Below are 13,922 nucleotides of genomic sequence, written 5' to 3' on the forward strand. Positions count from 1 at the left end.
CTTTTTTTAAATCCTGCATCCATGTTCTGACGACCATTTGTTGCCGACTACCTCACAGTAGCTCATACGGATTTTGCCAATAAAGTATCCAATGGGATGATGTACGGATCCCTCAATCGGTTAAATGGACGACTGCGAACCCCCTCAAGCAAGTTAATCGGCTATCTCATTCACTTTTATGTTACTGTGTCCTGGAACCCAACAAAATTTAACTGTAGTATACAATGAAGAGCATCCTTGCAATCACTAACCGTTTTTGTGTTAATAGTACACGATTTAAGAGCCGCCTGACTATCGACATATATAGCCACTCTTACCTAAAGATTTCTTGCAGGAGTGGAGCGCCATAAGACCTTTCTAAGTGTGTTCCTCAACATGTATCAAGGTATTTTGCTTCTAAAGAAAGGGATTTAAAGCTTCCTAGTGAAAAGTACCATTTCTGTCTTCGTGAGATTTAAGTCCATTGGTGTGTGCCCAGTTGGACAGAGTTAATAAGGCACACTGCATGATGTCAAAAGTAATCGGCAGAAACTTTCCACCGATTAGCATGAGCACATAATCGGCATATGCTACAACATTTATCCTAAGGTGATCGAATTTCAAAAGTATCTCCTTTATAGCCCGAAGCCATATTACAGGAGATAGTACTCCTCCCTGTGGTGCGCCTCTGTTAACAGGTTTCCTAACGGAACTCTCTCCAATGCACGAGTTGATAATACTGCTTTCCAGCATTCTTTCAATCCCATCCGTTAGGAGGGTGGGGATATCTGAGAATGAATAGATTCGAGAGCAGAATGAATAGCTTCCAGCTTCACATTGTTGAAGGCACATTCAATGTCAAGGAACGCAGCCAATGTATAATCATAGTTCTCCATATTCTTCTCGATATGTCCGACCACCTAATGTAAGGCAGTGTCAATTGATTTGCTTTTGATATAGGCATGCTGCTGGATTTGCTAATTGTATTTGGGTTGATAATATTCCTAATTTCAGAGTCTAATAACCAAGGAAGAAAGACTAATTGGTCTATAGTCCTTAGTGTATAACTCGACTTCCCAGCTTTCGGAATAAAGATCACCGTTACCTCTTTCCATAGACTTGGTATATACGATAAAAGGAGACAAGCCCTGAAAATCCCCTGCAGAGTGATCAATCATCATTTATCTGTTTGCTGCAGCATGGCCGGTATTATTATAATCCAGGAATTTCTAGTGCTGAAAGATAGTTATTGCTCATACCAGCTTTGGGTAGCTTATAGTGTTCTCTATCAGCTTCTCCTCTTCCTGGGTTCGAACCGTATGCAACATTTATCGGGATTTAATTTATCGTCATGATCCACAACATGAAATGCAGTACCCCCTCACTGCTGTGTACCTCGGTTGGTAGTCTACCTTGCTTTTGAAATAAAGCTTGATTGCCTTAAATGGCGCCTGGCTAACGCCAAGAGCAATTCCATTTAAGAGAGGTAGATAGAGAAATTTAGGGATTTCATTGTTCTTGGTGAAGAGTAGCAATCCCGGGAAGAAATGGTTTAAACTTACCATAATGATAACATCAGGTAAATAGGGAATTATGTTTCTCATCTCCAAATGATATATCAATGGACTAGTATTATAAGTGAGGATGAAGAGGAGTTAGAAAAGATAAAACATCTAATATGTGTATGTAAAATCCTTCGTAACAAAGAGACAGCTATTGTTTGATAGATACAAGATACAACCATGATTCATGGCTTTGTGTAAAAACTCTCCTGGCGAAGCTGTAACTTTAAAATCTTCCATTATACTTTGAAATCTATTTTTACGGTGTTATTAATTCCCTTTCCACGATTTGAAATTTTTGTTCTTATTTTTAAATATATTTTAGAGCTTACAAAATTAATAACAATAATTTCTTTTTGTAGAATATTACTCATCTAAAAAACGAAAAAGGTTTTGAAAAGAAAAACAGCAACAAAGATTTTAGAACACTTGGAGAATAACTTCAAATTTACATTAAACGTATTAGTTGTTATTAGATACATTCATTTAAGTATGACTAATACTTGGGATGCATTACAAATCACCAACGTTAGAAACATTTTTTTCACATTGCATATTGGATGAGACAATCAATCGATGCGGGATTTAATCATGCACAATAGTTCACTTCTGCGACCTTGACTACTGCTATTATTGTTTCAAACAAAAATTAATGACACCTTATGTGATTTTTTATCAAATATGGGATATAAACTCTAATATTTTCCCTTACAGTCCTTGTATAATGAGGATACACCATGTTCATTCCGACATTCTGGCTGGTCTAAATGTTTTCCACATTCGCAAACCACACATGCGCCACATAGCTTAACACTAACAATATATGCTTGTCAGATTTCCAAGTGCCACTGACCAGCTTATGGCAAATATCAGTGGCTATCCAAAATCTTGGGATAGTTAAATGTAAGAATCTGTTCTCCATCGACCATTTTGTTCAGTATGAGATTCATTTTTGCTGTTCAATTGGTGTGCATTTTGCGGCAAAATGTAGGACTTCCCTTTGCCCTCAAACAGTTTGATATGATTGACGGCATCGAAGACCTTCGAGTGTGGTAGGAATTTGGTGCTAGATTCCCAATGGGCAAAAAATCGTTCTCATATAATTTCCTATATGAATATGTCCATTCCAGATGTTGGGAAGACTTCTTCGCAAATTTTTTTCAATATATTAGGTTGGGAGAAAGACTTCCATGATTTTTTCGGTTGATGGCTGTACTGATGGATTTCTCGAAAGGCGAAAATGCAACCCAACGGCTAAAATAGTGAATGGTGTCTATGGTTCCGATACTGTAACAGCCAATTATTCGCAATTTTGGTTTCCGATAAAATCGGAGAAATGATGGAAGTTGACCGGCATGTTAACAGTCGTAACATCACCCATCCAAATATTTTCCAATTTTGAACATGGGAACAAATTTCCTTTAGGGCCACCTCTGAGAAAAATTTTAATTTTTTCCATAGGTAGGTTTTTGTTTCCGGTTTACAAGAAGGCCACTTTTCACTTTTGTATCTCACGTTTAATAGTTTCTTGGTGGACGGCCTTCGGTCGGCGATATATGACTTTCTCCGGCTGCGCCAAAGAATTTTCTTGTTTTTGTAGGGTTCTAAGGACCCATATCTTTTTGATTCACACCAGACACAAACACAGATCGCACCCGTTTCCACGGCAGAGGAGTTTTTTTTTGTTTTTCGACTTTTCCACGCCTCTCATTCCCACCCCTGCCCACCGAGGGGCAGGGGTGGGATCGCGTACACACCATAAACCAGCTACAAAAAACAAAAATCTACATTAAAGTATACAGAGTTAAAATCAATACACATTTTACTAAGAGGATCTCCCGTAGGTTAATTCGTGCGGTGGAAGTCTACTCGGTCAACGTCTGTCACCTCAGCCCATTGTGTAAAAGCAATAGGGCTGCTACAACAACAGCAACATATCGCACCATTTTGAAAAGTATAAATGGTAGTCTGGCATAAAATGAGACACATTTTGTGTTAGTCGGATCCGTAGAACCAGGTATAAACGGGTACCCAAGTACCTCCCCCAAGAAAAAACCAGTAAGGAAAGTAGAAATGTCGGACTGGGCCGACTATATGATACCCTTCACCACTTTGGGTATGTTGTACATATGTATCCTTACAATTGATCATGTCTTTCTGCCTACCCTGGGACAAATTTATGGAAAACGATTTATAGCAAAATTGATAGACGCTATTTGGTACGCCGCAATGTTAAAAATTTGGAACGATTTTCAAAAAACTCAACACACATCATTCTAGGCTGAATTCAGCGAAATGCGAAATATATACATATATATATATATGGGAGCTATATTTAAATCTTAACTCAATTCAGTACGCTGTGGCAAATTTCGTGCAAATCGAAAGATATTTAGGGACTTTGGTGCACAATTTAACTTAAATCGGACGAAAATATATATGGGAGCTATATATAAATTTTATCCGATTTTTCCCAATTTCAATACGGTTCGTCCTTGGGTCAAATGAATGAGCTGTGCCAAATTATTTCATCCAATTCGAATAATAAATGCGAGATGTAATTTGTTTACAATTTAACATGGACAGACAGACGGACGAACGGACATGCATAAATCGACTTAGAAAGTGATTCTATGCATATTCTCAAAAGGAACCATGCGTCTATCTCGTTTCCTTTTGCCTGTTACAAACATATGCACAAAGACATAATACCCTGTACCACAGTGTGGTGAAGGGTATAAAAATTATATATCGCCAAATTTAGGGTAAAAATATCTACATCTATCAAAATTAAAAAAAAACAAAATCTGATCGTTTTTACTAAACTAGAGTTAAGCAAAGTGGTGTGATTTTCCTAACTTTAAAGCCCCCATATTTCGGGAAGTATATATTTTCCAAAAAAAAGTATGTTGCCATGATCAGAATACTAGGTAATACTTATGGTGATTTTTCTGAGAGGTGGCCTTAAAGGAAATAATATATATCCAAAACTATGTATGTATTTTCCAAAAAAAAGTATGTTGCCGTGATCAGCATACTAGGTGATACTTATGGTGATTTTTCTGAGAGGTGGCCTTAAAGGAAATATTTGCCTGAACTTGCCCCAATGTAAAGGTTCCGCTGCATTTAGAATATATCCCATATTGTATGTGTAATGATGTACTTGTACACAGAGACATATTACATTTTTAAAAATTGTTCGAACACGAAATTTCTTTATTAGGAAATTAGCACATTTAGAACATTCATTCATATTTGTATCGCTGGCTGACATTTGGAGAATACAAAGTAGCATTTATGCATAACGGAATAATTAAATTTTTCATCTAAAAATAAACAAAGCCCCTTTGCCACTTCTCTTTTTCTTTCTTCTCTAGGGTCAACAACAACGATGTACTTAAAGCTTGAGAGGCCATCATCAAGACGAGCAACGCAAGGAGCAACAATTTTGGCTGGTGTTGGGTTATTGAAAAAAAAAAAAAAAACATTTGAACAGAGCAAAAAAAACAACCACTCAATAATGCAATCGTTGTAAACTTGGTCTTTAACAAGGCAGCGGAAACAAACAAAAACAACATCAGAGACGAATGACTGCCACCACACTACCACCTAGCAAAACAACAACATCAATCTCACAAATAAGAAAAACAAAGAAGATGACTAAAAACAAGGATTCTGCACATCATAAAACCACAAAGTCAGCAAAAAGCCAACATCTTACATTTAAAAAAAATTCCCACAGAGTGATTCCTAGCAGACAGCCGTTGGTTTGCCTACCAGTTGTCTGTTAGTTAACCACCTACAAAAATCATTCGAGGGCAACATCCATAAATGGCATGAAATGTGAAAAATGAATGTTGGCTACATTAACCACAAAATGTAGCCGACATTCGGGGTCTACAAGGGCAAGGTGGTCAGGATAACATAAATAACACGAAACAAACAAAACAAAACATGTTAATGTTTTCAAGGCATTCATCCTTGACTTGATGATTATGGCTTATTACATATTAGGAAATGCAATGGTAAACCATGCGTACACACACAGAGAATCGCATCCATTATAATCACGAAATGCGAAATTTTCGCAGTTAGGAGGTCGTTCGGTCCGTCCATCATCAAAGTCATACAGAAGGGTGGCTTTAGGCTACCATGGCCCAATGTTATATACCTACATATCCTCTAATGTACACACACACAAAAGTGGCTACTGCTGCTACTACACCTTTTCCAAGATATACAACCAGCGAAATACCCGCCCTCCCCCACAAGAGGAGCCATTTGCCAACATAATGAGATGAGGCGGAGTATGAGGTCTTGACTTTGATTCTGTAAAACAAGGAAAAAACAAATGTTTAGCTCTACTCTCATATTCTTCTCACTCCACTTTGTCTTCGGGGTCCACCAGCCCACAATTCCGTACATCGACCCACCCACCCATTTCATCCATTTCTAAGGTGGAAAATGAAAGCAGCAGAACAAAAAAATATACAGAAGAATGAAAAGCCAAGGAGATGATGATGATGACGACGATGAGGTGAACAAAAGAGTCTGGCTGCTTGGCCGTGCCGTGCCTCGCCTTGACTGACTGAGAAAAAACATTCATTGACGGCAACAATCATGAATCCCCAATAGCATTGTATACAGGCTGGAGACAGAGACCTGCGCCGAGCAAATTTGTCGGCGGCGGCGGCTTATGTTAAAAATGTCGGCGGCGGCTTAAAGCCGGCTGTGAGCCGATGTCAAGACATAAAATTGTTTCGTTTTTGAAAATTAAATCTTCTTTGTTGTCACTTATTTTTTCATAGAATACAATATTGTATTGAAAATCTAATCTAATTGGTAATTCTCCTAAAACAACGGTTCCTAATTAATTTATCATTTCCAAGAAATAACATTTACCCACCTTTTTTGTCGCAGGGGTTCTCCTCAAAGCAAAATTTGCAAAGTTGGAACTTTGTAAGAACAGGTTTGTTTCCAATTACCAATTGGCCAAAACGGTCCCAAACCACTGATCCTTCTGAGGATTTTTTTTTGTTAAAGCAATTGTACTTTTTTCTTTAATTTGACTTTTTCTCCTCAATATTTTTTCATACTCATTTATGTCGTTATCAATTTCCGTAAACACAGCTATGTCGTCATAGGATTCTGAATTAGTTTCGATCTAGACATGTGTGTCCGTCCGTCTGTCCATTATAATTTGTAAACACGATACAGGCCACAGTTATGGACCAATCTTCACGAAATTTGGCACGTATGATGGGTTCTGGCCATCATACGTGGTAAAGATCGGTTAATATTTAGGGGATCAAATGGACCAAATACTTAATTTTTGTCGCAATTATGGCCCGAACATCGGGATCGGGCTAAGGAATAAGCATGTCTGCTTTGACAAAGATCGGTCAATATTTAGCGGGTCAAATGGACTAGAAAATTACAAAATTTGTATTCTATAGCGTATATATTTACCCCTGAATGACATAGACCCAAGAAGTTTACAACATATCCATGAGGATTGGTTGGCCTTCAAATTGATATCAATTACGTTGTCGTATGTACTTGGATGTGGGAGTTACACGTAAATATATACAGGTGCTTACGCACTCAGATATTATTCAGTAACCCATTAACACACTAGAGGGCGGAAATATAGTGCTGATCGCTTTGAATTTTTCCATGAGGATCCAGGTATGGTCAAGGACAACGCCCATAATTTTCGGTGATGATCAGATAATAATATTGGGATAAAGTGGACCGAAAACATATTTTTTGTGTTTTTTCGAGTCGATCTATAGGACACAATTGAACACAACCCACTGTAGAGGTCAAGAGAGTGCAAATATTGCCCAAGATCAAAATATAGAACCACAGAAAGTTAGATTTTCGAGGAAGTTGTGTAGGGTATCATATAGTCGGCCCCGTCCGACTATACTGCCCCGCTCACTGGTTTTTAATTATAATAATTATATTAATTATAAAAACAGTATTTTTTTCACATTTTTTTGTTATAACGAACATGAAACGGCGGCTGTATTTAAGCCGATTGAAGCCGAACAAAATTTCGGCGGCGGCGGCTTTTGAATTTTAACGGCGGCTCGGCTCAGCCGGCTGTGAGCCGATTGGCGCAGGTCTCTGGCTGGAGATTTGCATTGCAGTTTCTCCCACTCCTGCAGCAACCACTTTACAAATTTATGTTTTCAAAATTGACCACTTGTTAAAAATTATTTTTTTCGAATTTGATAACTTTGCTTTGTTGAAATAATTCCTTTTATTTTTTATATAAACACACAAAAAAATTTGCAAAAGAAAAATCGATAAATCAGTAACAACCACTTCCTTCCTGTACTTCATTCACATCATTCAGCACTTTACACAAATTTTCACTCCGTTTTTTTCTTTCTTCCTTAAAATACAACTTTTTCTTTTCAAAGAAAATCAACAATTCCATTGAAATTTCATTAAATCGATTATTTAAAAAATCATTATTGCACTTTTTTCAGTAATAAATACTTCTTTACCATTTTGTTTGTTTTTTTGCAATAGTTATATTCCTTTCTTTTTTTCTAAATTTATAAATACAAAAATTTTCACTCCGTTTTTCACTCTTCTTGCACTTGCAAAACAGAACTTTTCGACGTCCGACCCAGCCGTTTTCACGATTTTATCTGACTTGTTATGTTTTGTTTTGCCTTGACGTTCGTTTTGTGTCCACTTTCGATTAGTTGAAAGTAATCGGAATAAAAAAAAATCGCCTACTCTTTAGTTCTTTTTGAACTTCGTTCGCTTGTTTTCAATCCACATATTCGGTTGGACTCTTCGGTCGGTCGTTGTTTCATTCAAATTTGTTGTAGCAGTTTTGCTGTAGTCGAAAGGGTAGTCGTTTGAAAAGTTTAATAGGAAATAAAGGAAAGATTGGAAAGTTGTATTCAAATATTTCGTATGAACGTGAAATTGTGCCACCTCTGCTGATTTTGGTTTCGTTTCGAATTTCACAGAAACAGCCAGTAAGTATGATGATATTACCTTTATCGGTCCATAAATGACGAAGTTATGAGCATATGAATTTCGAAATTTCAGAGGTCCATATCATATTATCAGGAAGACCAGGAAGACGAGACCTGCCTGGGGGAAAAACAGGCAAAACAATTCGAGATGAGCCCCTAAACTCAAAATGCTCCATGTAGCGTAGCCGAAAATCTTAATCCATTCATTCATTTTAAAATGTCATTTTGTTAGGTTCTGATATTGGCTTTTGTACATTTGATAATGTCTGAAATTAACGGACGAAGGACCTGGACCCTTAACTATGTCATTTAAAAGACCTAGCTATCATACCCTACACAACTACCACTGAACTTTAACTGTTGTTTTTCAGCATGATCTACGATCTGTTCCTAAACTTGACCTGTTCCTTGGCTTTATCCATAAATCTATTGTATGTCCATTTGTAGTTCGATTGGCAGCTGCAAAACAAAGTTTAAATTTTACACTAAAACAAGATCTTACACCAAAATTTTACAAAAAAAAAGCACCACATTAAAAATTTCTGTAAAGAAAAAAATAAAAAAATGTGTCTAAAATACGGGGAGTAAAGCTGAATGCTAACGAACGCGTCCACAGTGAATATCAAATAATCGCGGTCACGGTCAATCAGCGGGTCCTGTGGTACGTAGATGACTGCCTTCCCCAGTTGCCTCCCTAATACTGGGGTGTTAGGCGATCTCGTCCCCATCAGTGTTTAGGGTTTGCAGACAGGGCCCCGTCTGGCTTAATTACCGAGTCCTTACCATGAAAAGAGGCTTTGCCATATCTGAATATATGCGAGGTTGGCACCCTCAACCCCCACAAATGAATGTAAGCGATACGCAGTGGAAGAACATTCAAACCTGTCAGAATGCAGGCCTGAGAATTGCGACAGGGTGCCTCCTTATAACGCCAGTGGACCATTTACAAGAGGAGGTAATGGTCTTACCCGTACATCGTTAAAACAGGATGTTGTCGATGCAGTACCTGCTTGAGTGTTATCGTAGGAATCATCCATAAAATTCTCCCACCGGGCACGTAATGAGAGACTACATGATAGAGAGAGAGAGGTCCAAAGGGTACAAAAGATAACCCTAGATCAACAGGCTTATCGACCCAGGCGATGAACCAATACCATGTGAATGCAGTACTTGGAATCCACCCACCACCTATAGCAGCAGAAGAGCGACAGCTGCCTAGACAAATGAGAGTGGGTTTAGGCCAATTAAGATCAGGATGGTGCAACCGCCTCAATTTGTATTGGGCCCGAATTGACAGCACGGTACCAAACACATGCCCTGCGTGTTGACTAGGACCTCAAGATACGCTGCATCTCTTTGTCCTGCTAAACCCGGAATCTCTTTGGACGCAGCCTTAACAGATTGCAACCTTCCTAAACCTGGAAACAGAAGAGTCAGAACCAGAATAGTTGAAATACTACTAACATGTAGACAGCTGCTACAACAACAACAAATGATGAAATTTGTAACATTTCAAATCCCATTACTCCAAATCGCTATCGTGATGTAAAAATGAAAGAGGGGCAGATATAGACAAGATATAGAAAATGTATATATATTCTGGATCAAATTAAATGAGTTGAAGCCAACGATTTACCGGAGAGATGTTAATATTTCAAAGTGTTGCAAGCGAAATGGCATATTAAACATTTATACCTCTCTATGAAGGAAGTTTAAAAAATACTTTTTGAAAATTTGGGTAACGAACAGATATTTATTTATACCGCTCATAGCAGTCATCGAAATATTTATTTAAAAAATATTGATTTTAGTGAGATTTTAACCATTATTCATAAAATATAATTAATACCCATGTTGGAATCCAGCACCATTTGCGCAAAAAATAATATACAAGATCCGATACCAACTGATGAACTATTCAGTCATGATATATTTGAAGTAGAAAATATTACCGTCATTAGGCCACCGTTACTGAAGATATTCTATTGGCAAAAATTGGATATTGATGGGTAGGAAAAAAAGACGACCGATGTCATTATCTTAATAACAATATGTATGTATATATTCTTAACCTAGATTAAATGAAAAATTATCATCAGATGTCAATCACATTGAACATAGTTTATATTTACCCACCCGCCAATTGAATAGTAAACCATTGAAAATTATCTTCTGGCTGAGAAATGTGTCCCGCCAAGCCTTGACACTAACTTTGAAACGTTTACAAAATTGTCAATGTTCGCCGCTTGAGACTCGTGTGGGTTTCAATCAATTTCGTTATTTGTATCATTGTCCACATCGTCGTCTGATAAACATATCACAGGAAATTTTTCATCTGGGGCCAAATGATTTAGTGGCCATGTCTATGGTGGCCCATTTTTATTTATATGGATCATTTATGCTTTCCTATGAAATGAGGTAGATTATTTTAGATTTGTCTTTTAATAGTTGTTTTTTTTTAATATAATTACTTTTTGCAGTTGCTCAAATTCCCGTGTAATTATCTGGAATTTTCATTTAAATATTGTCACCATGGATCCAATTGAAAGTGTATTGACGCGTGAATTACTGCCGATTAATGTAAAAGAATATCGCCGCATGTCCCAGGCCATATGGATACGTAATATCACAGGTCAAAATCTGCAATTTCGTTTTAGGGCCAGAGATAGAGGTTTCTGCTTGATTAATTCCAATATGATAGTGCCACGACAAAGTGTTTGGCCATTGATTGTCGACTATCGACCAAGTGATTTTGAAAATGAAGTAAGAATTAAAAATCGCATGTATTATTTTAAATGTTTTTTATAAAAATTGTTTTTTCAATTTGTTTTCAGCTCTCTCTTACTATGTCCCTAAACGGTTTTAATTACGATATCCCTCTGTCCTGCAAAGGCATTTTGGATGATGAGGATTGCCCTCCTGAATCCACTGTTCCCATTAACGATTATGAATCTTCGGATTTTTTATATGTTTTATATCCAAACAAATTGACTTTTGTCATGGAACCAAATGAGGAACGCTCACAAATGGTGGTCATACATAATCACAATCAAATATGCATAGCATTTAAATGGCAAACGTAAGTTGAACTTTGAATTTTGCTTGTTTCGATAATCATATTATACGTACGACCCTAAACATTAGATTTTATAAGATATTGACCTATTGTTGCTGAAGGAAGTCTTAAAGACGAGCTGAAGGAATTTTTAGAGACGAGATGAAGGGAGTCTTTACAGACGGTCTGGAAGGAGCCTTTACAGATGGTATGAAGGGAGTCTTTACTGACTAGCTGAAGGAAGTCTTTAGAAACGAACTGAAGGGTGTCTTTACAGACGGTCTGAAATGAGTCTTTACAGACCAGAAACGAACTGAAGGGAGTCTTTAGAAACGAACTGAATGGAGTCTTTACAGACCAGAAACGAACTGAATTGAGTCTTTAGAGACGAACTGAAGGGAGTATTTAGAGCCGAACGGAAGGGCATCTTTAAAGATGCTGAAAGAAACATTTATTAATGGACCATCTGTAGACTGAATGTTATTTAGACTGGGGTTCTTTAATAGGCGAGCTATATAGACAAGATGAATTGAAAGACATAGAGTTTTAAGACAAGCAAAAGGACAGTGGGACTGTTAAGGGGCCGAAGGAAGCCGGTATATAGAGCAGTCGAAAGATACGACAGGAAATAACTCAAAATTCCTTAAATTGGGCTTTAAATTAAAACAAACAAAAAATGGAACGGGACCTGCATATGGTGGTTACGACAAAACATGGACCTATACAGATATTTTTCTGTAAATATATTTTTCGACCTCCAAGACTTTTATATGGGGTTACAATCATACATCTCTGCAGAGAAGTTTTCAATATCCAAAAATGCCAAATTAAACGGCATATACATTAGAACTTTTTACCGGGTTAACCTACTTTATGAGGATTTATTTGACATATATCCAAAGGAATTGACAATTGAAACCCTCTGGGTTAACGAAATCCGGTTTAATGTAAACGTACTATTACAGAAGAAAATTCGATTAAAAACTTCAATATACCTTTTAAGGGGGCTACGACAAAACATGCATTTATATCTAAAACTCCTTGTACATTAGAACTTTTTACCGGGTTAACCTACTTCATGAGGATTTATTTGACGTATATGCAAAGGAATTGACACTTGAAACCCACTTGGTTAACGAAATCCGGTTAAATGTAAACGTACTATAATAGTACGATTACATTTAACCGGATTTCGTTAACCCAGCGGGTTTCTATTGTCAATTCCTTTGCCTATATGCCAAAAAAATCCTCATAAAGTAGGTTAACCTGGTAAAAACTTATAATGTATATGCCGTTTAAGTTCTCAAAATCCTGAAATGTCAAATAACAAACTTTTTAACACCCAGTCCATTGGGATGTATTGATCTCCGTTGCAATAAAGGTCACAAAGTCTACTTGAATGTCGCGACCGGCCCTTAATGTTTCTATTTACATGCATCAATTTTGAGAGCTCCAGTTATAAGGAGCAATTCGATCGTTTCACACTAGTTTGGACAAGACTTTTCTTTTTCTTCTATTTTCTTCCTTTTAGCCCTCTGATCTTCTATGGAATAATTCAATCTTTCTTTCTTTTACAAACGGTCCATATTCTAAAGCTATAAAGAAAATACAACTTACGTTCCTATTCTTTACTATTCCTCTTTTAGTTATTCAATTAACGGCTATTTCATATTGACATTTGAACCAATACAATTCACTCTGAAGCCACATCATTCAAAACTTTGCGTTGTTCATTGCAAAACTTACGGCAAACCATTGAATTTCCGAAATATACCCGCTGTATTGGAAATACATCGCATTTTAGATAAACCTACACAAATAGCACAGCAATTATTAACGGAAATTGAATCAATTGATGATCCCAAATGGAAGGAGGATAGTTATTTGGAGCATGTATTTTTGCATATCAATTTGAAAATTAATTTTGTTAAATTGCAATCAATTACAATAATGCCCAAAGAAGGTAAAACTACACCCTTAATTGTTCCCCTAAATGATGGTAATGACAACATGGTACTACCTTCAAATTCAAAAACCACAATATTTGAAAAACTTTTTTGGAATTATTTATCAAGATCAAATCACATGCGTAATAATGATAAAACTCCACAAAATTTATCTTATGAAGATGTTGTGAATTATTCGACAACTACTCAAAATGGCAGGAGCAAATCGAATGATAACAACAATACTAATTTGTATGTTTTTGGTTTTATTTTTTTTAACATTGTCTTAAAAATTAGTTTTAATTTCCATATTTTAATTTATTGTTGTAGGAAACTTATATCCTGTTTTAACTTTATGTTGGCCGAATGCTGTCGC

At 36.8% G+C, this 13,922-nt stretch overlaps 1 protein-coding gene across 1 annotated transcript; it reads left to right on the plus strand.

The window, feature by feature from the left end:
* Positions 1 to 10,396: 10,396 nt before the first annotated feature.
* Positions 10,397 to 13,897, plus strand: LOC133322994 (uncharacterized). Its single transcript, XM_061531944.1, has 6 exons — positions 10,397 to 10,554; positions 10,622 to 10,963; positions 11,026 to 11,308; positions 11,380 to 11,624; positions 13,247 to 13,802; positions 13,877 to 13,897. Exons 1-6 carry the CDS (start codon positions 10,397 to 10,399, stop codon positions 13,895 to 13,897), a joined length of 1,605 nt encoding a protein of 534 aa, XP_061387928.1.
* The last annotated feature ends 25 nt before the right edge of the window (positions 13,898 to 13,922 follow it).

Source organism: Musca vetustissima, unplaced genomic scaffold (assembly GCF_032173495.1).
Source record: "Musca vetustissima isolate MV318-11 ecotype Yass unplaced genomic scaffold, APGP_CSIRO_Mvet_v1 utg47764, whole genome shotgun sequence".
NCBI classification, from domain to species: Eukaryota; Metazoa; Arthropoda; class Insecta; order Diptera; family Muscidae; genus Musca; species Musca vetustissima.